Consider the following 25,977-nt stretch of genomic DNA (forward strand, 5'->3'; position numbering starts at 1 on the left):
TGAGAGTACAGTTAACCCTTTTTTGTGTGCATGTGTTTCAAGCCGCAGAAGAAAATAATCCAAGAAAATAACCAAATATGCAAGCAATAAGAAAAGAATAGTATATAAATTAGATCAAAGCTGATTATAAAGCTATCATTATAGTGAAAAGTGCACACACATACATTGAGGGAATTGAATGTTCAATGTTTGCACAAGCAAGTACGTTTTTTTATGTAGTGCTAACTCGACCCCAAGGTATTGGAGCGCTTTACATGAGCACCAGTTAAGTTACACAAGGATACATTCATTTTTGGCAGGTGCGGGGAGATTAAGTGATTCGCCCAGACCCACAGGATGTTGGGCAGATGCCTAGACTCCAACCTGGTTGTCCAGTTCCTTTCTAGACCTTCAAAACAGATCTTAAACCTCTCCTCCTCCAAAGGCACTTTCTGGAATAATTCAACCCATTTCCTGACCATTACGGCCATCTAGCACTCACATGAGGTCAACTTTGTAAATATGTATTTTACTCCTGATTTAACCCAACGCTGACACCTTTTATTTTTACAAAAAATATATGCAACTTGTTAGCGTTGTAACTGCATATATGTAACTTGTTAGAGTGACCAGCTTATCTTGTGTACCTCTGTAACTGTATATATATATATATAACTTTTTTATGTGTTCAGTCAATCTGGTGTACCTTTTGTAACTTACCTGGTTCTTTTGTAAAGCGCTCTCACACCTTTGGGTAATGTTTGCGCTATATAAAACTGCTGTTAGAATTGAATGCGTTATTGCTCCATCACTTATGCTTTACACCGAATTATGTTAGCATTCATGTAGCTACTTTGTATTAATCACTGCTGCATATGTGTGTAACCAATCCCTGCAAATACTCTGTGAGTTAAGATTAGCTTCTGTGTCGCCATTTTTTCTAATGTAGCCACAATTTTGCTTTATGTTTGAAACTAAGCTTTTGTCAATTGTTGCTTGTCTCAGCAGACAGCTGCTGGGATGCATATGCATCACCAAGGTTAGGCCTCACTGAAGCATGAGAAAGTCGCTTGTTAACGCATACCTTTCCCTTCTGATAGAGGTTGCTCCCACTGTTCCAGCTGCAAGTATAGACTGTCTGACCTTGCCAGAGAGATAGTGTGTGGCCTGTCTCTGACTCCTAGCTCATGTTTGTGTGCTCTTTTATTCAAGCTGTCTTCCTATGGAAAGTTACAGCGTGGGTGTGTCACTGCCCAGTTATAGAAATGTATAACTGTTACCTTTATGCTGGGGAAAGTCAGTCCCTCAACAGTCATCCCAAGAGGCTGGTCAGACTATTTGCAGTGTAATCTCAATAAATATCTGGTTTGTATTCTCTACTGTCTGACTTACTCTTCATTTGTAGGAAAGCAGAGGAGGTGGTCGTGAGTGCCCTGTGTGGCCCTTCCTAGGTCACTTCCTTCACTGCATTAAATAAAATAAAAGTTGGCAGCTCAGGCTGTTAAAAGAGATGGTGTTTTGGGAAAGTACGCAGCTGACAATTTATTTTCACATGACTCAGCATCACCAGAGTCCCTGAGCTACAAGCGGGAGCCACACTGTGATGATCCATTGCTTTACATTTTAAGCAAATATGAATAACGTTCTCCCGGTGGCTTCACGCTCCTATCGGTGTTAGCGCCCCAAGGCCCCCTCAGGCAGGTGTGACATCCTAGGGCGGCAGCACAGGCCTAACTCCGGACCCCCGGACTCTGATGGTAATAAGACCCAGGCCTAGCATAGTAGGCACCAGGTTACCCTTTTCCGGCCGCGGCCTTTGATAGCCACAGACGCATCAGCATAGGGCACCGCCTCCACCTCTGATATGACCGCGCGGAGCCAACCTGGGGACCGGCGCCCGCTTCAAAGGCCGCCGCCGACCAATGGGAGCAGGCGCTCCGACGGGGAGCCCGGGGGGCGGGGCCCGAGTATTTATGCGCGAGCCGCGGCCTGCTGCCCAGAGGCCGTGCGGTGCAGGGTGCATGGGATTGTTGCAGGCCGGAGTTAAAGAGTGTTCATAGGCGATTAAAAGAGAGCAGCAGGATGAGCGCGGTGTCGTCCTCGGAGGCCCATGGGAAGGGGCGGCAGTGCAGCAGGGTGGATCACCTGCTCAGCGCCGTGGAGCACGAGCTGCAGGCGGGCAGCGAGAAGGGCGACCCCACCGAGCGCCAGCTCAAGGTGGGCCTGGAGGAGGACGAGCTGTGGCAGCGCTTCAAGGAGCTCACCAACGAGATGATCGTGACCAAGAACGGAAGGTAAGGGGCTGCAGCTCACACGCATGCATAGGGAGGGATGCACGGGGACACAGATCAGAGGAACCAAGGCATCCGCCATGGATCAGTGCGGGGGGTGCAAGGTGCTCTGTTCCGAACCCTTCATGACAAGTGCAACCCAGGAGGTGTCGTTTTGCAAGTCAAAATATTGGAAATGCATTTATTTAAGTTGTATTTTTCTTTCTTTTTTCTACCTTTTATTATTGGTTAATTCTTTAGTTCTTTAATTCAAAATTGTTAATTCATTCGTGCATTTAAGTTCGTTTACTCGTACGTTCTTTAATTCTTAATCTTCTTCATTTCATATATCCGTTAATACTTTTGTTTCTATTGCTTCCAAAATTCTTCTATTTATTTTCCCTTTTTCTTTCCTTACTGCGCTCTTTTGCTCGTTTGCTCTTTTTACCCCTTCTGTCTTGTATGTTTCTATTTCTTGCGATACCTTCATTCCCATCAATACGTTTCCTCGTTTCTGTTGCTAGTTCCTTTGGGTTCTTCTCGTTTCACGGGGTCTCACCTTAAAACGATGGTGATCTAAAACCAAGAAAACAGTATTTCCAAGTTACCCGGCTGTGCCATTGGAACCAAGAATGTGTTTTAACTACCGACTCGTACCTGAACTCGGGGTACTTTATTCCGTGGCCTAAATAACACTATTTAATAGATCAACGTCTTCAAGACCATATTCTGAGGTACACGCACATGCCCTCTTGGTGCCAGCCAAGTGGAGGTGGCAGGCACTACCAGCAGCCACCAGTGTGTCGCAGACACAGTGTATGTGGGCACTGAAGTGTGCGTGGACCGAGGAAGAGGAAAATGCGAAACAGGGTTGGGTTGTAATTAGCAAATTCTGAGCTAACGAGCGTCAGCGCATCCTGCGCTAGGCGGGTTCAATGAAGGCGCCGAGATCGCGGACAGCGGGCTTCTGGGCTCCTGTGTTTGCGGCCCGGATTATTGGCCTCGACGCCTGCAGAGGATTCCGTGAGAATCTTTAACGCCAGAGCTGGCGAACATCCCCGGAAAGAGGTGTGAACGTGTCGCGAAGGAAAGATAAAAGGCACCAGCGAGACACTTCCTTTCAATGTGTTAATGCGCCCGTTCCTTTTACAACGTTGGGGCTATCGCGAGTTTGAAACGTGATTACATGTATATATAGTAGGAGTGGGCCGGTAGACTTCCCCCCCTATGTATCTGCATACAACCTGCTCAATTAAACTTGAGTAAATGATTCTGGTATGTTATTGCAATGCTAGCAGTTTATTGGCGACTGCTATATTTTTCTTTTGACAGCCATGTCCCTTTTATTTTTTAAATGTTTGGCGCTTCATTTATTTCCGCGATGTTTTAAATGTAATGCCTGTAGCCGGTGTGATCGCCCGTACCGCAATATGGACATTTTGTAATTTGGCTTGAATAAAAAAATTACAATTTCACCTGATAGCAAATGTTCTAGACTTTCAGGAAGGAGAGTTTCTTATGCCACTCACGAACCGTCTTTAAATATACAGCAAATTATTTGTATAGGCTCTTCAGCGAAATGTATTTACTGTTTTGATGGTGTGTGTTGAGCTAAGTTTAACGTTGGTCCAAGCTTAATTTTCCAGGAAGTGTAAACTGCTTCCCAGCGCTTCAACTTAGTCGCATTCATTCTCACCTTGAACCATGGCTGGATTTCAGCTGCATGTTAAGCGTTATGTCAATTAAGTCATTTATGCGTTTTCTGGGTATTTATTAAATGTGTTTATATATGGCAATACCTATATACCATATGTCTGCCACTTGTATGGACGGCCTCGCTATGCCGCCTGCGAACGGACGTCCGGAACTCACGGACGTGCGGTTCCGAGGTGTTCACCCGTCGGGGTCCATCTAAATACCTTGTCGATATTGTTTTTTCTAAATGTCATTGGACCATGTTTGGAAAGCGCGCCTGACGTACGTGGCTCTAGTTTGGGGATGTGTATTTCTTGTGATGCGCGTGCACAATGAAACCAGAGATATACTATATGTATTCATCTGCCGGGGAGATCTCTCTGATTTGCAAGGATTCCTGAAACGACGGGGTTGATGTGGACTTGCACCCATGTTTATAAGGAATTGTAACAACCGGTATATTTTGTTCACGTTATTACGAAGCTGTAATACATAGTTATAAAGACGGGACTACGTGAATGTAATTGAAGACTAATGCCACCTATTCTTGATTCCACCCTATGCCTTTTTTTTCTTCTACCTTGTTATACATTCTCTCTCTCTTCATTTACGCTTGCAAGTTTTTTTTTCATCAAAGCTTTCTCCCTTTCTCTTTGTTTTCCCATGATAGTCTGTCTCGTCCTTTCCTACTTTTCGTCCTTTATCGCTCTTGCTTTGACTGGCGATGAAAAAAACACCTCATAGCTCCCAAAATGTTTGCCGGTGCCCACCACCTGCACATATGGGCAGAGTCCACCCCAGTTTGGTGTCGTCGGGCAGACCGTACTCAGAAGAGTACCTCTGCCCGTCGGACTCCTGTCCGTGTTTGCTGTGCGAAAGACGCTCATTCCCTGCTACCCGGCCAGAGGTGCGGTGGCAGTGCCCTTGAGTTACCGCCCATCACACAGTGGACTCGTCCGAAGGGGCCTTAAACAGTGCATGCGTCCAAGGCAGCCTCTCTGCCCCCTCTTCCAAAATAAACCAGTAGCCCGTATTTCTAGCGCCTCCTGTGCTCTCGGATACCCCCACACTGACCCCTCCTCCCAGGCAGTGACTATTCCTATCCGAAGCCTCGTCCACAAACTGTCCTCCCCATCTCCCATTGGCCCGTGGCACCTAAGTTACCCCTGTGCTTTGCTGTCCCCCCTCCCGCAGGCGGATGTTTCCGGTGCTCAAGCTGAACGTGTCGGGCCTGGACCCCAACGCCATGTACTCCTTCCTGCTGGACTTCGTGGCCGCCGACAACCACCGCTGGAAGTACGTGAACGGGGAGTGGGTGCCAGGGGGCAAGCCCGAGCCGCAGGTGCCCAGCTGCGTCTACATTCACCCGGACTCGCCTAACTTCGGTGCCCACTGGATGAAGGCCCCGGTCTCCTTCAGCAAGGTCAAGCTCACCAACAAGCTGAACGGGGGTGGCCAGGTAAGAGAGACGGTGTGTGGGGGTAGGCAGTAGGCATAAAGGGGCAGCTTCCAAGTGGTGGGGGTATCTGTCTGTAGCTGGCATTTGTGTGCTACTCCCGCCGCCCCCCCCACTTCCGGGTCCGCAACTAAACCTCAGCTCGTTTGGGTGAGGCCAAGGTCCCAAGTTAGGTTTGAGGTCTAATCTGGTTGTCTAGATTTAGTCTAATCTTCAGAATCTTAACTGCACCCAAAATCACGTGGGCATATCTTTTGTCCTTAATGTCTAACATCACACCCACAACAGTGTGCCTACATTAGCTGATTGCCACCAATTAACCACCCACTCAAACCCTATGTGAATAAATCTCCTGTGTCGTGTGTGTGTGAACTGAGAGCGAATCATGCAATTTCCTATACAGAACGCATAGAGACCAGGGTATAACGTATGGTGTCAGCCATGACAGGTCACATGGCATGTGAAGCAGCCAGCGAATCTGTTATGCCACCTTAGTCATCCACAGCTTTAATTAGCCAGCGTATTAACCCCAGCCTTTCCATATCTAATGGCCTGCCCCAGTCTGCTTCCAGGGAAGTTCATTTATGTTCGGTCTGTCCCCTTTAATTACATTATGACAACATATAGGACCGATATCTTTCAACTCCACAGACATGTTTTTGTTTCTGTCCAAACTTATGAACAGAGTTACATGAATTGTGAGAACTACAGTCTGCTAGCATCTGAAGGGCACACCATATGAAAGGCACATTTTGATAAACTTCTTTTCCTACAGTATGAGCTTAGACTCCAGTTCCCAAAGTAACACTGGTAGCAGAAGTGACGTCATAAACCTTTTACTGCTTCTAACATGGTTGCCCTCTACTTCCTCCCATAGCTACCCAATACCCTCCAATTTCCTGCAAAGATGCTAGGTGAAGTGCACGCCGGTGAAACCTCACAAATTTAGCAGGCCTCCTAGAGCCACATGCACTTTCTACCCTTGCCCACAGAAATTGTTCAGATTCATTCAGTTACTGGAAGTAGTGCCATGTTGATTGTGCACCCTTTGAGCTATAGTAACCGTGTGTCAGTAACCGCTCTCTCTCTGTTCCCTGCAGATCATGCTAAACTCGCTGCACAAATATGAGCCGCGGATCCATATAGTGAGAGTGGGTGGTCCGCAGAGGATGATCACCAGCCATTCTTTCCCCGAGACCCAGTTCATAGCTGTCACCGCATACCAGAATGAAGAGGTGAGCCCACTTCCACTAAGCCATCACCGCAGCAGGGCTAAGCGTGTAAATATCATGGCCTATGGGCATTTGAGCACTATTGTGAGAATTTTATGTGCTTTGAAATGAGTGTCCATCAGCATATACTTAAGTCAGTGTCATACAGATATGAAGACAGAGCACTTGTAAGTTTTGAAAAATATGGAAGTTGGATCAACACAGTTGAAAATATATTTCATGAAGTTATGTTGCTCATAGACAAAAAAAGGGAAAAACATTCAGGGTGCTTGATGATACCCGCGCTCTTCAAAGTTATTTATATATTTCCAACACCTCTATTACTTTTCTTCGTCCTACAGAAGACAATGCCATCCACCCAGAATTGTTTAATTGCCAGATCACTTTTCACATGATCTGAATTTATTGTCACTTTGAGACAGTGACATAATATGATCATTTTCTCACACTTGTTTACTCTTGGTGTCTGGCCACAGCAAAACACAACTCCACGACTTTCTTTCTTTATCAGCAGTATATTTAGAACTCATCGTGAAAATTAATGAGAGAGGAATGTATGCTTATACATGTGCATTTATTTGGCCAAAGAAAGGTAAATATTTATTGCTTTTGTATACTGATTGCTGTTTACACCACTCTTGGCTAACACTGAAGCTAGAGGCGAGGACACTCCATTGATCTAAATTACACACCCAGAACTCTATGTAGCTGCTCTGATTGACTGTCCGAATTTGCATCACCATTATACTTGATTATTGAGGTCTCACTGGTGTCATTCTTGGTAATTTCTGTGCTTATTTTGGCAAATTGCATTGTTTTCATCTTCATGTATTCCTGGCAGGAACTTTGATGTTTTTGAATAGCTTGTGGAATTGCCTTAATACATTTTAAAATTTAGTCACATTACACAACCACTCAATCACATCTTACAGAATCCAAGGCACTGTAAAATCAGCAATGTTTTAAAGTGCTTGCCTCCTTACCCGGTCTACACGTTCCATATATTGTTCATGTTTTTTTTATTAGCATAATATTGGCCTCTAATTATATAATGTCATGGACGGGTTGTCCTGATTTAATTAATTGCCTTGGTTTACTTCCTCATGGGGCTTTCCTGAAAAATGGCAAGTTACCTTAACTATCGTCTCTTCCTCAGGTTCCAAATATTTTGTGTGACCGTTTTCAGCTGATAGGTACACAAATAAAGAGAAGCATTGGCAACGACAATAATAGGTCTGGCTTTGGTTGCAAGCCTTTTGGTTTTGTGAATGCTTCTTTTGTTGTGTTATGGCTTTTGTGGAGTATGTAGGGTTGATGGGTCCTCTCCAGTACGTCACAAAAAACATTGGCTAAAAGCAAAAGTATGTTTTGGTCTCAGACGCACACATGGCCATAGTTGTTTATGGCTCTGAGACAAACTAATTTGTGTACAGATGTGCTCCTTTTGAAAAAGCAGAATGCAGCCACTCATTGTAATCGGCCAGTGGCTGAGGTGGGCTGTCCCATTGCTCCATGCAGCTTCCTGTAGGGATCGGAAGGAAACTGTTAATTACACAACAATTATCCGGTGGATGAAGTTGGCAAATCCCTTGTACAAAGTTGTATGACGGAACCACGCATGCCGTAACAACCACGCATTCCTGCACAACTGATGGCTTTAGAACTCATGCCTTTACCAAGCATACCTTTACAATTAGACCCCAAAAAATTCTTACCACCCAAATAACCCATACCTACCCTAAACCTGAGCATCTAAAAAAAAACCCTAACACCCACCGTAAACCCTATTTATATATGCGTTGTAAAGGCAGGTCGTGGTAAAAAAAACTACGCGGTAAAGGCGTGCATGGTAAAGACGCATGTGTAGTTAAGCTTTCATTGTAATTTCATGCGTGGTTCAGACCGCAGTGTAATTGCTGTTTCCCTTTGTAGGAATATTATATATACAATTTTAGTAACATCAAAAGGCCCGGCTAACAAAAGACCTAAAAAATTAACCATATTCTTTCAAAAATTCTCCATATCCACTTTATCTGCCTGTCAGTTTCTCAAATTGGTCTACCTACTTGTGTAGTCAAGCTGTTGGATGTACAAAAAGAAAGTTTAAGCTCTTTCCCCATTGCTCTCCTTTTTCCTGGTGAAAAAGGCCACATGAAGATATTCTGGTTTGCCAGGTTGCTTGTCTCTTCTAAGGAATATACTCATTGAAACACTTTTTTTTAACGATTCAGTTGATCTCCATGCCTGTGCTGATCTAGCCTTATTAAATTTAGTTGATTTGTTAAACCATCTCCTTGTCTTTATACTGGTTACTTGTTACTACAGCTCTATTGTCCATCAAGTCCCACTCTAATCCCTCACACTACACATTCTCATTGATGCACATTCATCTTTTAGGTCCAGTCTTTCTCACTTGCTGTAGACATGATTCTAGACCCTTCACACTTTTCAGTTCCATCATGTTGCAAACTCGATAATATTTATCTCTCATAAGGTCTAATACTGACTTATGCCTTACAGTTTTGCTCCTTCCTGCTCTGGTAATTGATTATTTTTCTTTATGACCTCTACATTTTTTCTAGTTTCTATAGACTACTGATTTATTCCTTTATCACGATATTGAACAGTGGAACATGCCCGTGGGGATGTGTGGCATTAGAACTCACGACTACCATGGGCCGGGCCGCTTCTGGCTCTCTTTAAGCGCCGGCCATCACAGGAACTTCCTGCCACCTTAGATCACAATATGCGGTTATGGCGACAGGCAATGCAGAGTCACGTGTCAGGTGTGTCACTTCCGCCCATCTCCGACGCAATGGCGTCCTCGATTTTCATATCGGCCTGAGAGACAGCGTAAGCTGTGTTGCCAACCTCATACAAATTCATACAGAAAAAATACATACATATGTAAAGGGGCTTTGGGTTATCCCTCTTTATTGTTTAGCCTGTTCAGCTACCATTCGCATTTTGCTTTGCACACCACAGCATGTGGCAACCGGTAAACCCAAATCATAAATTGGCTCTCTTGTACTCTTGAGTATCATGATTTTGCTGATTACATATGCACATACAACTAAAAAACATGTTCTTCAGTACTAGAACTACTGGGCCATTACATTTCATTTCATGAAGCTTTATTCGGTACATGATATACAATGACCATAAAAGCGCACAGCAAAATGTTATACAGTTATAAATACAGGTATAAAACAGGTAAATATTTAAAATATCATACTTTTCCTAAGCTGAATTGATTTACATAAAAACATAGCGGTATAAAAAACATATGTCCGGGGAATTCATGTTAAAAATCAACTTCATGGCATCGTCCACATTATAAATACCGTACTTTATGAACATTGGTTTCAAATAAGCAACCCTAACATTCAGATAAAGATTGCATATTAACATAAAGTGCAGTGTGCTTTATTTTGAATGACCATCGCAGGGGCAAGATCCAACTGGGTGCTTCTTTGGTTGAGGGAAAGCCACCAGAACATGAGCTATTCCAAATCTAAGTCTGGTTAAAACGAACCTATGGGCTGGTCTAGTTACAAGGCTCAAATACAGTTGGAAGACTTCACTTTCAATATGTTTATTATAAAGATTAACTGAAGTAGGGCGACCATTAACAACTAGACGTTTTTGGGCTCTGTACGTCATAAAAATATTTTTCATGTCCTGCTTGGAAAAATTTCCGGCAGAACATGGGTCAACCAATATATTGAGTCCATAAACAACCTGGAAACTGTCTACAATGCATTTAAGCCAGGGTATCTTAATATAATTATCCAGGTCGAGACAATCCTTGACTAGTGGGCCATTACGTTTTTTTATTCTTTAATCTTTGTTAGCATCATTGTGTGTTTATATTGTGCTTGCATTTCAAGTCAATAGTATCTATTCTTAGCACAGATAAGGTTTATGTTTTCTTGTGATGTGGATTAAAGCAAACAACATGTCAGGCTGTCAGCCAGTGGATGATCTACAACTCACTGAAATTGAATGGGGAGAAGACCGAGGTGATGGTGTTCGGCGGAAAGGAAGAGATTTGGTCTCTGGAGTGGTGGCCTGATTCATTGGGTGCCTGCCCTAAACCCACTTCCTTGGCTAAAAATCTCGGGGTTATGATTGATCCCATCCTTGGTATGTGCCAACAGGTTAATAGGACGATAGCCACCTGTTGGGGTATAATCCACATACTAAGGAAAATTAGGAACTACCTTTCCGTGCAGGCAAGAAGGCAACTTGCTGTCGCCCTTCTGGGTTCCCGTCTGGACTACTGCAATGCGCTGTATGCTGGACTGAATAAGAGTCAGCTGCAGCGCTTGCAGGTAGTCCAGAACGCGGCAGCCAGATTTGTCCTTGATCTTCCCCGCCGCTCTTCGGCCACGCTGGCCAGGAAGCAGCTTCACTGGCTTCCGATCAAGGAGCGGATAGTCTTTAAGTCCATGTGTATGGTCTATAAGGCTCTGGCAAAAAGTATCCCTACAGGCATTGGATCCATCCTGTCTTACTATAACCCGGGCAGGAACCTCCGCTCCTCTAATTATCTTCTTCTTCACGTTCCACGTATTCGGAAAACCAGATGGGGTGGTAGGGCTTTCTCCCATCTGGCCCCTAAATGGTGGAACGATCTTCCGTTAGAACTAAGGTCCCTCCCCTCCCTTCAGACTTTTAGATCTGCCCTTAAAACACGTCTTTTTGTACAAGCGTATGAGTAGATGTGCCCGGCACTTTTGATCTTTTTGTTAGGCGCCTTGACACCTTCAGGTTTAGTTTGCGCAATATAAGATGCATAATAAATAAATAAAATAAATAAACATGTTCTATCTTTCCAACCTGTACCTGGCAGCTAGGAATCGCTCTTTCGTGTTCTACAAAAATTATATGTAATGGTTATTGTATTTTGTGTGTGACATGGTCCCTACAATGATGTTGCATTATCTCGTGCTTTTTCTTTTTACTGGGGGGATATTTTTCAATTCTTAAAAATATAACTTTTCCACCAATTTGCCTCCTACCAGGTAGGAAACATCCGTGTTGTTCTTTAAAAATTATATGGAATGGTTATTTTATTTTCTAATTTAAACATTTTATTCCAAATCCATTGCTGCCACTTCAAGGTGGCATCATACCTTCTGTTCTCTTTCCTTTATTCTTTGTGTGGTTTGTTTTCACAATAATAGTTACAAAACATAACCATTACACCATGCAGGGAAATGGTGTTTCCACAACACATGGCTTCACAATGCAGTTAAAACGACCGCATTGTTACCATGCGTGCTGTTGCATCGCAAGTTGTATCAACGACTTGATGTAGGGGACGTTCAACACCAGGGAATGGGTTGGATTTTAAATTCAAAACCTTCCCTGCTCTTGCACAAACTGGAGTAGGAATAGTAATTAATGCTATTCCTAAGTCCAGCGTGCCCCCTACAGCAAGTCGTTGATACGACTTGCGATGTAATGGCACTCGTGGTAAAAACGCAGTAGTTGTAAAGAAGACCGCATTGTAGAGGTATGAGTTGTGAACGCATACTTTGCAACGTCATACATTCCACCATGCATGTTAAGGCCACAAAACGGTTGTTAATTATGACTCTAAAAACGTAGATTATTTGTTACTCACATTTTATTTCTTCTGTCGGTGCTTACATGTGTAATTCAATTTTTGTTAATTAAAAAATAAAAATGTAACAGTATGTTTAACTTCTTGTTTTAGATACTCTATCCAGTGCTATGAAACATAGCCGGGCACACTGCATACACAAATTTTAAGTAAATGTTAGGGGCTGACATTTTGTCTGGTGTACAATATTGTATTCCCACCCGTGCAGTACAACTGGTGCCATACAGATCTAAGCACATAGAACATTCGGTACAGATCCCCAGTGATTTGCAGTACAACCTGTTTTTGCTAAGCTGCACATAGTTCCCCCACATAAAAAACTATATGTGGCTATATAAAAAAATCTTAGCCTAAAATCACTACTTATTGTGAGTGAGATCTTATGACAGCCCTTTCCTAACAACTTTTAAATGCATTTTTTTCTTTTAGATTACAGCTCTGAAAATCCAGCACAACCCATTTGCAAAAGCCTTCCTAGATGCAAAAGAAAGGTAGGATTTTGTTGCTATTTCTATGTGTGTCTTTGTGGTCCTCAGTTACAAGTGCCTCCGTAATCCAAATGGGGCTGTAACGGCAGTTACTAGCCGCAGGAAGTTTCACACAGATTTCGGCTGCTGACAAACCTGGGGAAAATGTGTCCCACTGTACAAAATGGCTCTGTCCCCATGTAACATGTCAGCACTTTCTATCTGCCGTATAGCGCTTCATTCTTTACTGTGAGCTAGGAGTCCAAAGGGATATGAGCTTTTTTTGTTCAGTATCCATCTCTCTTGTTGCTATTACAATGTAAAGGTCCTTAAATACCAAAGGAGGGACGGGGGCTTTTTGGATAGGTCCAGCATGTATGGCAAAATAAAGGAGTATGCGGTTCCTAAGGAAGGCGATGAGAGGGAGGTGTTATATCCCAGGTGCCAGGAAATAGAAAGAACAGCTGGGGGTTAGGTCCTTGACTCTTCTCTATCATCACCTTCTCTATTACTTTTCATTTCTCCTAAAAAACCCCATCCCCCCCCTCATCCCCCCCCCAGGCCTTTTCCCAGTCCATTGTGTTGCTGCTGGCTTTTAATCCCTTCTATTTCTGGGTGCAGCACTGCAGCCACACTTTTCTCTCCCTCCCTGTTTCTTCTAACCCATCCCATTCACACTTTCATATTCTCTTTTTTTATCTCTAGATAGGCCTGCGTCTTTCATCACATTTCTGTTTCTCTCTTATTTTTGTTGAACCTTTCTGTTTCACTCTCTAGTTATGTTTTGCTCTTTCCCTTTTGCTGCTCATTTCTCAGGCTCACCTCTCTCCTCTTCTATCTCACTTCCATATTTATTTTATTCTATCCTAACTTCCTCCTATTTTCCCCATCTATTCTTTCTCCACCTTCACACTCTTTGTTACAAATGTTTCTTCTTCCATCCAAATGTGTTTTAGGATTCCGTTATTTATGCATTGTTTCAGCTGTCAGCCTTACAATAATTAAAACGAAGATTTAAAAACAGCTACATATACAAACATTCTTAAAAACATATACAGTACAGTCAACTGGCCGTCATAAGAACAATTGGGCACTATATTCCATTCCAATAGACTGATCGACAAATTCCTCAAATATATAAAAGTGCCAGGAAGCAATAAAAGAATATCCAACTCAGTCGGAAACTCACATGTTAAAAAAACATACTCAATACAATCAGCTGGACGACATGGTAGCTTTTAGGTACTGTATTCCATCCCCCCCAAAAAAAAAACAATCAACGAATTTGTCAAACATATAAAAGTGCAAGTGCAGAGGAATGTTAGGAAAGCATACATTTTAGACAATAATTAACTGCAGAATGCGTATAGGGATGTACATGAATCTGCATTGGCTAATTGTTTGAATTGATGGATGTATGTCAATACAACGCGGTGTTTACACCGCACTACCATTACAACGCTGGTTTTACAATGCAAGTCGTTACCACGATTTGCGCTGTAGGGTGGTGGACTTAGGAATAGTAAGATTTACTATTCCAACACCAGCCTACGTACAGTAGGAAAGGTGTTGGAATAGTAAATCTACTATTCCTTAGCCTAGAGCACCCTCCAGTGCAAGTCGTGGTAACGACTTGCGCTGTAAAACCAGCGTTGTAATGGTAGTGCGGTGTAAACACCGCGTCGTAATGCATGTTCCCCCCTAGAATGGTAGGCAGCTCTCTCAACCAAGGCCACACACAGGGTTACCCGGCTTAATACAAAGTGCCAATGCCGATTTAACACATCTAACCCAATAGAATTTAAAAAAGGGGAAGGAGCCTTCGTGCAGGGCATATGTTTTACAGAACAGTATAAAATTGGTTAATTTGTCTATCCCTCCGAAGCTACAGTCACAGTGGTCCCATCCAGCAGCCAGCCTATGTAATCAAATTAGGTAATCCCTAGTTTTCAGAATATCCAGCCAGTACTTTACATACATCATACGCCTAAGTTTGGGGTATATCACATCCAGGTACCCAGTATAAGGAGAACCATAGGCGTTTTTGACACAAGATAGATCCTCAACTAAACGCCAAGCACTTCCTTTTCTGCATGCACTCATGGTACCAATCTTTAACCTGATCAGCAGTATCCTGCTTTACTCTGGAGAGATCTGCCCAGAAGGACTCTATCTGCAGCTCGTTTAAGATATTCTACACATGGGAAGACCATGTGCTCCCCCTATGGTCATCACTGGAGGTAGTTTCTTCTAGGGTTTTCAAGTATATTGCTGCCTTAGGGTTTCTTAACAGCCTAACCCAATAAAGTAAAGTATTGGCCGAAGGGCCGCTACTGCAGATGTAGGGGTGAAATTGAGCTATAGAGTGCCAGTAAAGGAGTGCCCGACCCCCAACTCAGCAAGACTCTTAGGAAGTTGTTCTTAGCTAAATGCAATGATCACACGTGTGCATACCTTCAGAGCTCTACTAAAGTGCTGCCACCAATGCCCCTTGTTGATATATTTTATATTTGCAAGATGACACTAATGTGGCACTGATCGCTCCGCCTGCTCACCTTCAGTGTTCTAGTGCATGCTCAGAATGTGCCCCCCCCCCCGCAGTGCGGTGTCCTCTGAACTGCCCTTCGATAACTTAGCAAACTCTGGGCTCATTGTGATTTTACGTCCAACGGGGGCAGAGCGGGGCTGCAAACTGCAGGCACTGAAGACCTGGCCCTGGTTACCGCAGAGATCTGGACCAGGTGTGGGCCAAGCATCTGGCACAGGAGTGAGCTGTGCCGTGTCCGGTATCCTGCGTCAGCCTCTCCACGTCAGCACGTTTCTCTCCTTTATCTCATATCTGAGTTAATCTTTCATTGCCACCCTATCTTCAAGTGAATTGATCAAAAAGAGTTTTGGCATTCCTAATTTGTCTCTCTCTGATCTCTTGCTATCATTGCCATCATTCATTCCTGAACTTAGCCTGTCCTTCTCTTTCTCTGCCTCACTCTCCCCCCCTCTATTTGAACTCTCCTGCCCCATCCCTGTCTTTTTACAAGTTTCCTTAAATCTGTAAAAGAGGACAGACCAATCCCTAAATTGTTGTGCAGATTCCTATATGTTTTCTCTTTCATTGACTAGTTAGCACGACTGCTCTTTGAAATCAGCTTAATTGTTCATAAGCAATTGACTCCAATATAAAGCAAGTACAGATAATTATAATGGTAGAAAGAACCTAAAACACACATTTTGAAAAAATATAAAGAAATAACATTATCGAAATCATAAAGTAAATTAGGTTTTCGATCATTTAACAATATAAAAAAACGCTTAAAGGTACTTTTGAAGCATATAAAAAGGAAGCTAAAAGGAAGTCTTAATCTGCTTGTGCTTGGCTATTCCTGCTTTCACAATCAAGCTTTGTCATATATCAGTCTCTCGTTATTCTCACTCTTTGCATTGCCAGTCTAGTCTTTTTCCTCTCTTTGGTATTTGTAAAATTTTTAACTTGATTTTCTTTTTTTTGTCATCCCATGGCTGTGTTTTCGTAAAGCTAAAGGAGCAAGAGGCTGTTTCTTGGCATTTGCGTTTTCACCTAGCATAAGATGTAGGGGCTGCCACTTAAGAAAATTAGTGGAAGGGTGGGGGAGCAATTACATAAAAAAAAATAAATGAAGTTCACTTACCTGAAGGCCTGCCGTCTCTCTGTCCTCTTCTCCCGGTGTTCCAACCGTTTGAGAACACAGGCTCCTGACTCCCCTGGCCAATCGCGCTTCTGCTGTTACCAGCATGACAGCAGCGCTGTGATTGGTGTGAGCACTGTGGTTTGGCGTTCAGATAGGGAGTGGGAGGCTGTGCATGTTTACGACCCATGCTGTGCAATACAGCCTGGTGTGCATGACGGTTTGGCTGGCCCAAGGCGGCTGGCCAAACCGTTGTGCACACTTATGGTGCAGCAACCACTCCTGCTCCCTCTCCCTGTGACAAACCCAGCCCCGCCCCAACCTAGCTCACTCCTTACAGAAGAAGAACGTAACATTATTACCGTGCATTATTATCATTTTATTTTTCCTTAGTGGGGCGACAGTCCTACGCATTAGTGGAGGGGCCGCCGTGGATAAGATGGTAGTAATTAGGTCTATGAAGGTACTTAGGACTATAATGGCAGTGCATTGTCATGTGTGCTAGCACCTGAGCATGGCTGGTATTACTGTTGCACAAACATGTGACTCTGTGACGGGCCATGTGGTACTGTACGTGGAAATGCCAAGCTGTGCTTTTATATAATTGCCGGTCTAGTACATCGGATCTGTGCCTGCGCATATGGCGTTTGTAGCTGTGAATATATGGGTGCGATTGGTATGAAAGAAAGAGAAGCCGTTTGGCTTAGCCTGTCTATGTCTTTGTTTGCAAGAATCTGCCAATTCAATGAGAGGAAATCAGATACTGCTTACTTTACATAACCCTTACTCTGAAGCTATCTTGACCATCAGGATGGTACCAGTTCCACAATGGCTTTGGTCTCACAGGATATATTGGTTGTTATATGAGAGCATAATTCCGCCCTGCAGGTACTGAACAGTACTGCCACTCTCCCTTTACCCTGCCACTGATTTCTAATCTTTGGGGTGTATCAAGCTGCCATTCTCCTATTTTTTTGTAACCTCTGTTTTTTTCCATCTATTTAATAGAAGTGACCACAAGGACATGCTAGAAGATGTGGGTGACAATCAACAGTCTGGCTATTCACAATGTAAGTGATTAGAATGATACTTTTGTCGGTCTGTGTTTGATCAAAGGGTGATTAGTTGTTTGACTTTAATCTAGGATGCATGGACACAAAAAAACAAAGTGAGCCTGCTTAGGTTTTGTTTGCCCTCTCATTATAAACTAATCATCATCTAAGGGCCTTCTTAAGAGCTTAGCGTTGCAGGAGCAGGAGCGGGATCACCGCCAAACCCATGTACAAACTGCCTGCGAGATCAGAAGTTTTCTTCTGCCTGGCGGGTGGTTCTTTTGTGTTCCCACAATGGGAACGTCAAAGAGAATACCTGCACGGCATGGACTATTGCAGTCCATGCCGTGCAGGTACTGGTGTGCATGCACACAGGGGGGCACATGTTTGTGCCCCCTTGTATGCATCCACATGGCGTAAGGCACAATTGGGTCTGTAGGGCCCGCTTTGTTTCATCACCGCCACACTTTTTATGGCGGTCGCACCGCCAATAAAAGTGTGGTGGTGAGGAAACTCCTAATATGCTTGACTGGGCCGTAGTTGCCCCACCAAGCATATTGCGGCCTCAATGCCGCCGCGCTACCACTAGGTGATCCCTGGCAGTAGTGATGGCCTTAGGGCGGCCCGACCGCCCTGGTCATGATGGGGCAGTTGGAAGACCATCACCACTGTGCCCGCGCCAGTCTGGCGGTCCATGAACCGTGAGACTTGTAATAAAGCCCTAAGTTGTAATTGTATTTTTTCACTTCGTTGCCAATTGTACTTAGTATTGCGTAGGAAGGAACATTTCATTTTATTTCAGAAGGTTCTTTAAACACCTATTAACTCCTTTTATACGAGGGCTTTGGACTAACCTCTCTTGGGGAGAGAAGTTGGCCTAACAGCTAGAGCGATTGACCTCGAGTCTGGGGAACTGGGTTTGAGTCTCAGCAATTACGCTGAACATCCTGTGATCCTGGGCAAATCACTTACTCTCCCAATGCCTAACAAAAATGAATGTGTCCTCAAGTAATGCAAATGGTGCTATGTAAAGTGCTCTGATACCCGATTCTGGTCAAGTTCGTGCTATATAAAACTCTGTGAAATAAATAAAATAAACCGAGGCAGCTGTCAAGGAGATGGGCTCTCCGAGCCATAGCAGTGCGTCCATTTATAGAAAATGTCTAAAGCTTCTATGACAGGGTCACACGATTAAAGTGTCAGGACTCTAAGAGGCAAGTGTTAGAATGAGATCATGGGAAATTATGAAACTCTGTGCAAGAGTCCTTTTATTGTATCCAAAGATGAAGCTCAGCTCTTCACCAATATACTTGCAGATCAATTGTTAAGTTTCACATCTCGGGTGCCAAGTATACCCCTTGCCCCTCTGAACTGAATTCTACCAGTCAAGAAATTAGTTAGGCCTAGAAAAACTTGGTTGCTGTAGGTTACAGAATGAGGCTTGCCATCATTTTATTTTTTTCGGTAACAAGGGCCTTTTCCCGTTCCAGGCAGGGGGCTAAATTATTTTGCTAACAGCGCAGACCTTCCCTTGCCAGGATGGAACTCCTGGCTGGATAGCATTTTATGCAGTGCCTACATTGCTTATTGGTTAGCTTGCCTTCATATGTTGCATTATCCACCAGTCCTTATGGTTTCCATTGTGTTTTGTCACACTGATTCCGTTTTTAGTTTTATCTAGTATCCAGGGGATGTCTTTACTATGCCATTTATGAACTAGATGTGTTTATTTTTTGATGTGTCTTATCACTTTTACTAACAACTGCCAGCTTGGCGCACGTTTCTTCTTCATATTACCCTTAGGCTGTTCTCACCTTCCTCCAAATGAATATCTGCTAAATGCCCAATAATATGCCCACATATCATAAATTATGTACATTGTTTTCTTTTTTAAATATAAATTAATATTTATATAGTATTTTTGGCTTTGTGGACAGCACACATCCTATGTTGATAAAGCTGTAATAGAGACCAAGAATGGGAGGTTAGTGGGTGGCACAGCTGCCCACATTGTACGCTTCTCTTCTGTATAGGGCCCGGAGACCCCAGTCTGGAACGTGCACCACCCAAACGAGACACTGGCAAGACAAGTAACTGCTTCTGGGTAAAGGTCATGTTTATTTCAAGTATGTGAAGAACACAACATAACATGTACATCGTTAGTGTCTAGTGGGATAAATACCATACAGCAAATGTTGAAGTACTCCTGTCAAAATTAGAGTAACACACACTAAGTGAATGAGGGCATATCCTTAAAATCAACGGCAAGCATACAAATTATTTACACAAAACCACCTGCATCTTTATAGGACAATACCAACTCACTGTCCCCAGAGTTCAGCAGCTCCGATACCACCCCACAGTGGTAAATCGTAGCACATGTCGCATGGCCGGTGTGTACATACATCCCGTTCATGGTTCAGGCTTGCTGCATCCCACCCTCAGTGCTGCTTTAGGAAGTATGAGATGGAGGTCCTCCTAGCTGTTTTGAATGAAACTTATAAGTAGGTTTTGTGCCAAATTTGAGGGCTGGGTGGGTCGGTAAATTGCACTGCACTGATCTGGGTAAAAAGGGGAGGTCAGAGGCAGACCGGCCCAAATACTCCTGGCCATCGTGGCTTTGCAAGACGGAAGTGATGTGTAACTCCTGCATCTTGCAGGAGACCACACACCAGAGGAAGGCTTGCCCCTCCCAACCCAAGGGCCAGAGCATTGCAGGACCCCGGAAGGAGTTGACCCCACGGTGGCCCGGGTCGTGATGTCTCTTCTCAAAGGCTATGGATCATTGTGCTGGACCAACATGAGCTAGGAAAGGAATGCGTTTAACACTCCCTGTTAACTGAGTCGCCTCTAGACATTAAGAATATATGATCAATTCTGAGGGCCCCATTTTGCCCAAGGCAAATGCATATCTGTGAGATATGGAAGACTCAGGGTCCCTCATCACATTCTCTTGGGGGACCCATCGTTTTGCCTTACGCCACTGGTCATGAATTCATTGACTGGAGGTTGGGAGTGCGAGAGCAATAAGGCTGTGTCTTTTTGCGTAGCCAGCAGAAATTGCAGCGGAGAGTGGAGTAAGATGAAGTAATTGGGGGTTGCAAAGGAGGAAGAGTGGAAACCACCTCTTTCTCCTGCTCCCTAGTCGGATTCGATTTCTTGAGTGGCCAAGGCGATTTAGCTAGGCTGGGAAAATGGGCACACGCAGGAGCGCATTCAAAAGTGCCTCTGAGGTCTGCAACATAATTTACAAAAAAATGGATGTCTTGTCACACACACTGTAACGTGTTCCATCCGCACATGGAGGCAGTATTTTAGTTCTGTTGAAATGTGGATCTCAATTTCTATGTAAGTCTTCAGGATGTTTGTCTGTCTCATGTTTTAGGTTCCTTTTTTGGTGACTGCAAAGCAACAAGATTGTTTTGTCACCTGATTTAGCATTTTATCCGATGCTCCAAAGAAGAGATTTCTGTTGAGGGTTGTGCTTTATTAGAAAATGTAACATAACTTAATACTTTACAGTTTGTTTCTGATTTTTTGTAAGGAACCAAGCAGTTTGTGTACAAGGCTGCTAACCATTGAATGTAGACATGTATATGAGATTTCATGTTGGCAAATTGTTGTTTCAATTTTAACTATGAAATGATCTATCTTGATGTAAGGTGAATGTTCTAAAGGGTTGCGCAAGAGTAGATGAATGCATGTAGGTGGGGTCTGGGGAGGGGATGATAAACACATCATTTATTGATGCCTTCAGACTCGTTGGCTTTTTGGTCATCTGAAGTAAAGGCATATGGCATGTATTTAAATAATCAAAATAGATGTACATTTCATCATTTACTTTTTCACTAGTTGTCCAAAACACTGGGTGCCATTTGAGACAGAGGTGCCATTGTTTTTATTGTAAAGAAATGAACTCTTTCACTCCTCGTTTGCAAGAAATGGCTATGGACTACAGTAAACAATAGTACATAAACATATAAAGAGAGAAATTTCACATGGTACTCTGTTTCTTTATTTCAGTAGGTGGCTGGCTTATCCCTGGCCCTGGCCCCCTTTGTCATTCTGGAAATACCCACCCTCAGTTTGGAGCACCTTTATCTCTCTCCTCATCCCATGGCTGTGAACGATACCCATCGCTGAGGAATCACCGCTCAAGTCCATACCCCAGCCCATACTCGCACAGAAACAATTCTCCGAGTAAGTATCAATGTTTCAAAATATCGGAACCTCTGTACATCAAACTGCCTACTTTTCGGGTTCATAAGGCATCTATTGTAGAGACTGGGTTATTGGAATGTGTATCCATTGACCTTAAATAGTATTTTTAGAGCAAAGTTGAAGTAACATCACTGGTTAGCAATGGGGCAGACTTCTTGTGGGATCACCACAGCACTTCCAAGCAGCAGGTAATACTGAAACTGCCTCATAACTAATGTCACAGAACTGGTAGGTGGGTGCTCAACCAAACACCCTTGGTCAATCTTCACTTAGTGAGGGATGTAATGAGGATCGAGATTTAATGAAGATGAGTGGGGGTTGTCCCAGTGGATCCTGATAGTCCTCTTTGAACACCATGAGTTCCTCATTTGGATGATGCCATCTGGAAGGGGCGTGCCAGAAAGTTCAAAACTGAGTGCCATGTCCTCCAATGGGCTTCCCTCCATATTTCTTCCTTCTGCAATTAGATTGGCGGATCAGACGGAGCAGCAAAACCTAACGCTGCTGATGATAGGGGTAATGAATGGGGTGATCAATTTTCAGAGGTATTCTGGTCAACCAACTTCCCACGCCCAAGAAGGAGTTTGAATTTTATTTTATGCTTTTTAGAGATGGAGATTAGTCTGACGTAGACATAATCTGTCCTGGAGATTCAGTATTCTCTAGAGTATCTGAAAATACTTTAGTGGTGTTGCAGTTTACTGTATTGTAGTGGTCTACGCTTGGAAACACTAGCTCAATCGTCTTAGTCATTTGGAGACCTTTGTATGCACTATCTAAGTAATAATCTAAAGGGATGCTCAAGTCAAAGCAGACTCCAAGGATTACCCTGTGTGGGTGCTGTAGGAAGAAAGATTAGGGACACTCTACTGTGTTGACTAACCATGCCCTGTGACTCAGAACTGTACAGGATGACCATCTTTCGGTGAAAAATAGATGTGCTTTAAGAAATTCAACATCTTGGTGCCCATATACTGTACTTGGTTGGTCTCTAATCGTATATGAGTAGATGAATGTTTAGCATACATTAGTAACACGTGTTTGCTATACAATCCCATCCACCAACTGGCACCAGTAAATGTTACCAGCTAGAGAGCTGAATCTTGAAGGACTCTGCATGATCTGGGGTAGGATAAAGAGGTGGCGATGCCAGTCTAACTTATTGATATCTGTCACGAGCGCCTTGATTCTCAAACCTGTAGGACTGAGCAATTATTAATCATCTTGGCTCGCCGCAATAGGCGGTCATCTGTTGTCCATCAAAAAGCATGGATAATATAATGTCACTTGGGGTTCGAGTTATTTCAGAGACTGACTCCGGTTTAGAAAACGATTCATATTTAAAATATGATGTATGTTCAGGGTGATATGTATTCGAATAAATAGTTCAATAAAATGGATATGAATCTGATTGGTCAGATGGCTGGGTGGGTGAGTATATGAAAAAGTGGGTTGGTGGATGGATGAGCGAATGCAAAGGTTTGAGTAGTTAACCTGATAAGAGGTGCATATATCAATTAATATAAAATATATATATATATTCTTTAATGATGAATAAAGAATTGGTTCACATTCAGGTAGTCTGTAGGTACATTTTTTTGGGTTTTGATTTTCTTCTGGTCTAACTCAAACATATATAAATAAAACACATGGATTTGAAAGTTAAGCAAAGCACAAACCTTGCAAAAAAATATCCCGGACTTTGAATTTCAAAATGTATTCTTTTTAACAAGGACTCGGAAGCACTGTCAGTGTTCCATCATCTTTGTTTCTAGTAGAATGCACAAAAAGTCTCTGATTTGAACAAAGGTTTTGGTTTGTTTTGTTACCCAGGACACAACACATTGCTCTGCGTTTCCCAGTGTACACCAATTTTGGAAAAACAGCAGGTCTTTTAATGAGCTAGCTCACTCAAAAACAAATATTAAGTACAGTGCTGACACGATTGTTATCTTGCAGGATGTTTTTAAAAATAAAGGTATGTTATGTACGCTTTTGTTTAAATTGATGGAAGCATTAAAGTACTTGTGAAGTAAAATGTATTTATACACAGTCATTTGAGTTCCCAAATTTGTTTTATCAGATCCGTAAATGACCTGTGTTTTTAGCCAGTTTTCCTAACTTTAATATTTAGAAAAATTGAACTGACATGCCTTATTTAATTACCCAACAGTTTGACAAGTGAACATTTGATTTTTTTTTACAGCAAGTTACACAGACAACTCGTCAGCCTGTCTGTCCATGCTTCCGTCCCATGACAACTGGTCCAGCCTGCAGATGCCAACACACAACAGTATGCTTCCCATGGGTCATGCCACTGGTGTGCCCAGCAGCTCTGGGTATGTATGAGATATTTTGTAGATCAGCTGACACTATTTTGCAGCCAGCTTCCTCTGTTTCAGTGTATACAGAATCTTAAAGTACAATAACATGGCAAGTGCGGTAAATACATATTTTTGCATAAAGAAGTGCATATCCACAGTTTCGATTACAAGTAATAGCTGTAAAATTCTGGGGTAGAGCAATACCATGGTGCTGTAGTTTTGGGAATTATGGGACTGATAGACCTGCAATCAGCAGAGACTGCTACCAGTGGGGAGTGGAGCGGCGGGGAGGGAACAAATTATTTTTTTTTTTAAACCACTCACCTAACTGGCTGGTTGCTGCCTCTCCTCCGTCCTCTTCATTTGGAGTCCGGCAGCAGGACGCACCCGGGCTCCCAGGATCCCCACAGCCAATCAAAATGCTGCAATTCAGCATTGTGATTGGTATGAGTGCTGTGGTTCGGCCTGTAATACAGCGTGGGTGGAGAACATGAGAAGTGCGCATGATGGTTTGGCCGTCCCTAAAGGGCCGGCTAAACCCTTCTGCCCGCTAGTCTTCTCCCTCCAGTGCCCTAGCGTCATGGAGCCCAGCTCCGCCCGCACATAACCAACTGAGCCACTTCAGTAGGAAAAATAAAATGATACTAACGCTGCATTATTATACGGTTCTTTTTTCTTCTTGAACTGCTTGGAGAGCAGTGGGGCGACGGTCTTCCCAGCAGCTGCTGCCTGTAATATGGAAAATGGTGTGAACAAAAAGCTACTAAATTATATAAAACACAGCTCTGTAACTAATCTTTTTCTCTCTTGTTTGTAGCCAGTATCCTAACTTGTGGTCGGTGAATAACAGCACTCTAACCGCTATCCCCGTATCTCAGTCCGGTGGGATGACAAGTGGATTGGGGACGCAGTTCTTACGAAGCTCTCCGTCGCACTACTCGCCTCTCTCGCATTCAGTGCATGGCTCTTCCCAGGTGTCTCCTATGTATGATACTGGGCTGCAAACAGACCTTTCGGAAAACCAGTATGAAACATCTCTCCATTCACGGCTTGCATCTCCATGGACTCCTGTCTCGCCCCCTTCTATCTAAAAGACTTCCATTTAATGACAATGCGAGCATTGCACCCCTGTCCAGCGTTGCGTCGGAGCCAATATGTGTGCCAAATGAAAAACTGTAGTCGGCCAGGAATGAAATGGAGCAGTGCGGAGTGAAGAGCATGGACTGTTTCCATCAACACAGCTTTAACTGCTCTTGTGTGTCATTCTAACATTGTCTTTGTGCACACATAATTTACTATACTGTGTTTACTACAATACATTACTTTCATCATGAAAATAGCATGGTGCAGATGAAAGAAGAACTACACTTCTGAACACAACTGCATCTTTGGTCCCAGGAGAAAGTCATGTACCAATGTTAAACAAAAAACCTCACCCTTGCCAAGAACCATGGGATTTCCTGCGTCTTTCGAGGAATGCTGGCTGTCCAATCATCAGTTTCCTTTACCTTAATGATGAGGATGGAAGAAATTGACCAGTCTAAAGGGACTCCGGCTTAAAAAATGGTTTCTTTCACCAATGTCTGACTTGTGACAATTGCAGGACAATGGAACAACTAAGTTCATCCTGAGCAATTGGAATTCTCTTCATCATCAGCTAACCACTGCTCTTATAGTTTGTATGCTTCACACAAAGTACTTTTGAGCGAAACTATCCCACCCAGTATTATAAAGTGCATGGCTGCTTTTAAACTGCAATGTGGTCTGTACTGGATATGCAATCCTACAAGGGTACATACATGTTTTCCAGTGTGCATCAGGGGTAAACTGCCAAGCCCTGCCATTCATTACTTTCTGGACACAGCTTGACTTTGTCTTGACATATAAGAGGATAGACACCAAAGACAATGTGGACCTGAACCCAAGAAGTGCCTTTCTCTTGCAATACACCAAAGAAAAGTTTGATTGTTATACGAAGAGATGCCTC

The 25,977-nt window shown here is 43.3% G+C and overlaps 1 protein-coding gene across 2 annotated transcripts; it reads left to right on the plus strand.

Moving 5' to 3' along the window:
• The first annotated feature begins 2,061 nt into the window (after window positions 1–2,061).
• On the plus strand, window positions 2,062–25,121 carry TBXT (T-box transcription factor T). 2 transcript variants are annotated; one of them, XM_078646922.1, is made up of 8 exons: window positions 2,062–2,273; window positions 5,139–5,403; window positions 6,501–6,635; window positions 12,694–12,755; window positions 17,402–17,463; window positions 21,472–21,645; window positions 23,873–24,005; window positions 24,808–25,121. In XM_078646922.1, the coding sequence occupies exons 1-8, from the start codon at window positions 2,062–2,064 to the stop codon at window positions 25,079–25,081; spliced, it is 1,317 nt and encodes a 438-aa protein (XP_078503048.1). In that variant the 3' UTR covers window positions 25,082–25,121. The 2 variants fall into 2 exon arrangements, with proteins under 2 accessions (XP_078503048.1, XP_078503049.1); XM_078646923.1 differs by lacking the exon at window positions 21,472–21,645.
• Window positions 25,122–25,977: the final 856 nt, after the last annotated feature.

This window comes from Lissotriton helveticus, chromosome 6, assembly GCF_964261635.1.
Source record: "Lissotriton helveticus chromosome 6, aLisHel1.1, whole genome shotgun sequence".
Taxonomy (NCBI): domain Eukaryota; kingdom Metazoa; phylum Chordata; class Amphibia; order Caudata; family Salamandridae; genus Lissotriton; species Lissotriton helveticus.

Bases quoted from the DNA above. Each gene is read 5' to 3' on its own strand.
- TBXT (XM_078646922.1), top strand. From the start codon at position 2,062: ATGAGCGCGGTGTCGTCCTCGGAGGCCCATGGGAAGGGGCGGCAGTGC. The intron at 2,274-5,138 runs GTAAGGGGCTGC...CCCCTCCCGCAG, and splicing joins ATCGTGACCAAGAACGGAAG to GCGGATGTTTCCGGTGCTCA. The intron at 24,006-24,807 runs GTATGTATGAGA...TCTTGTTTGTAG, and splicing joins GGTGTGCCCAGCAGCTCTGG to CCAGTATCCTAACTTGTGGT.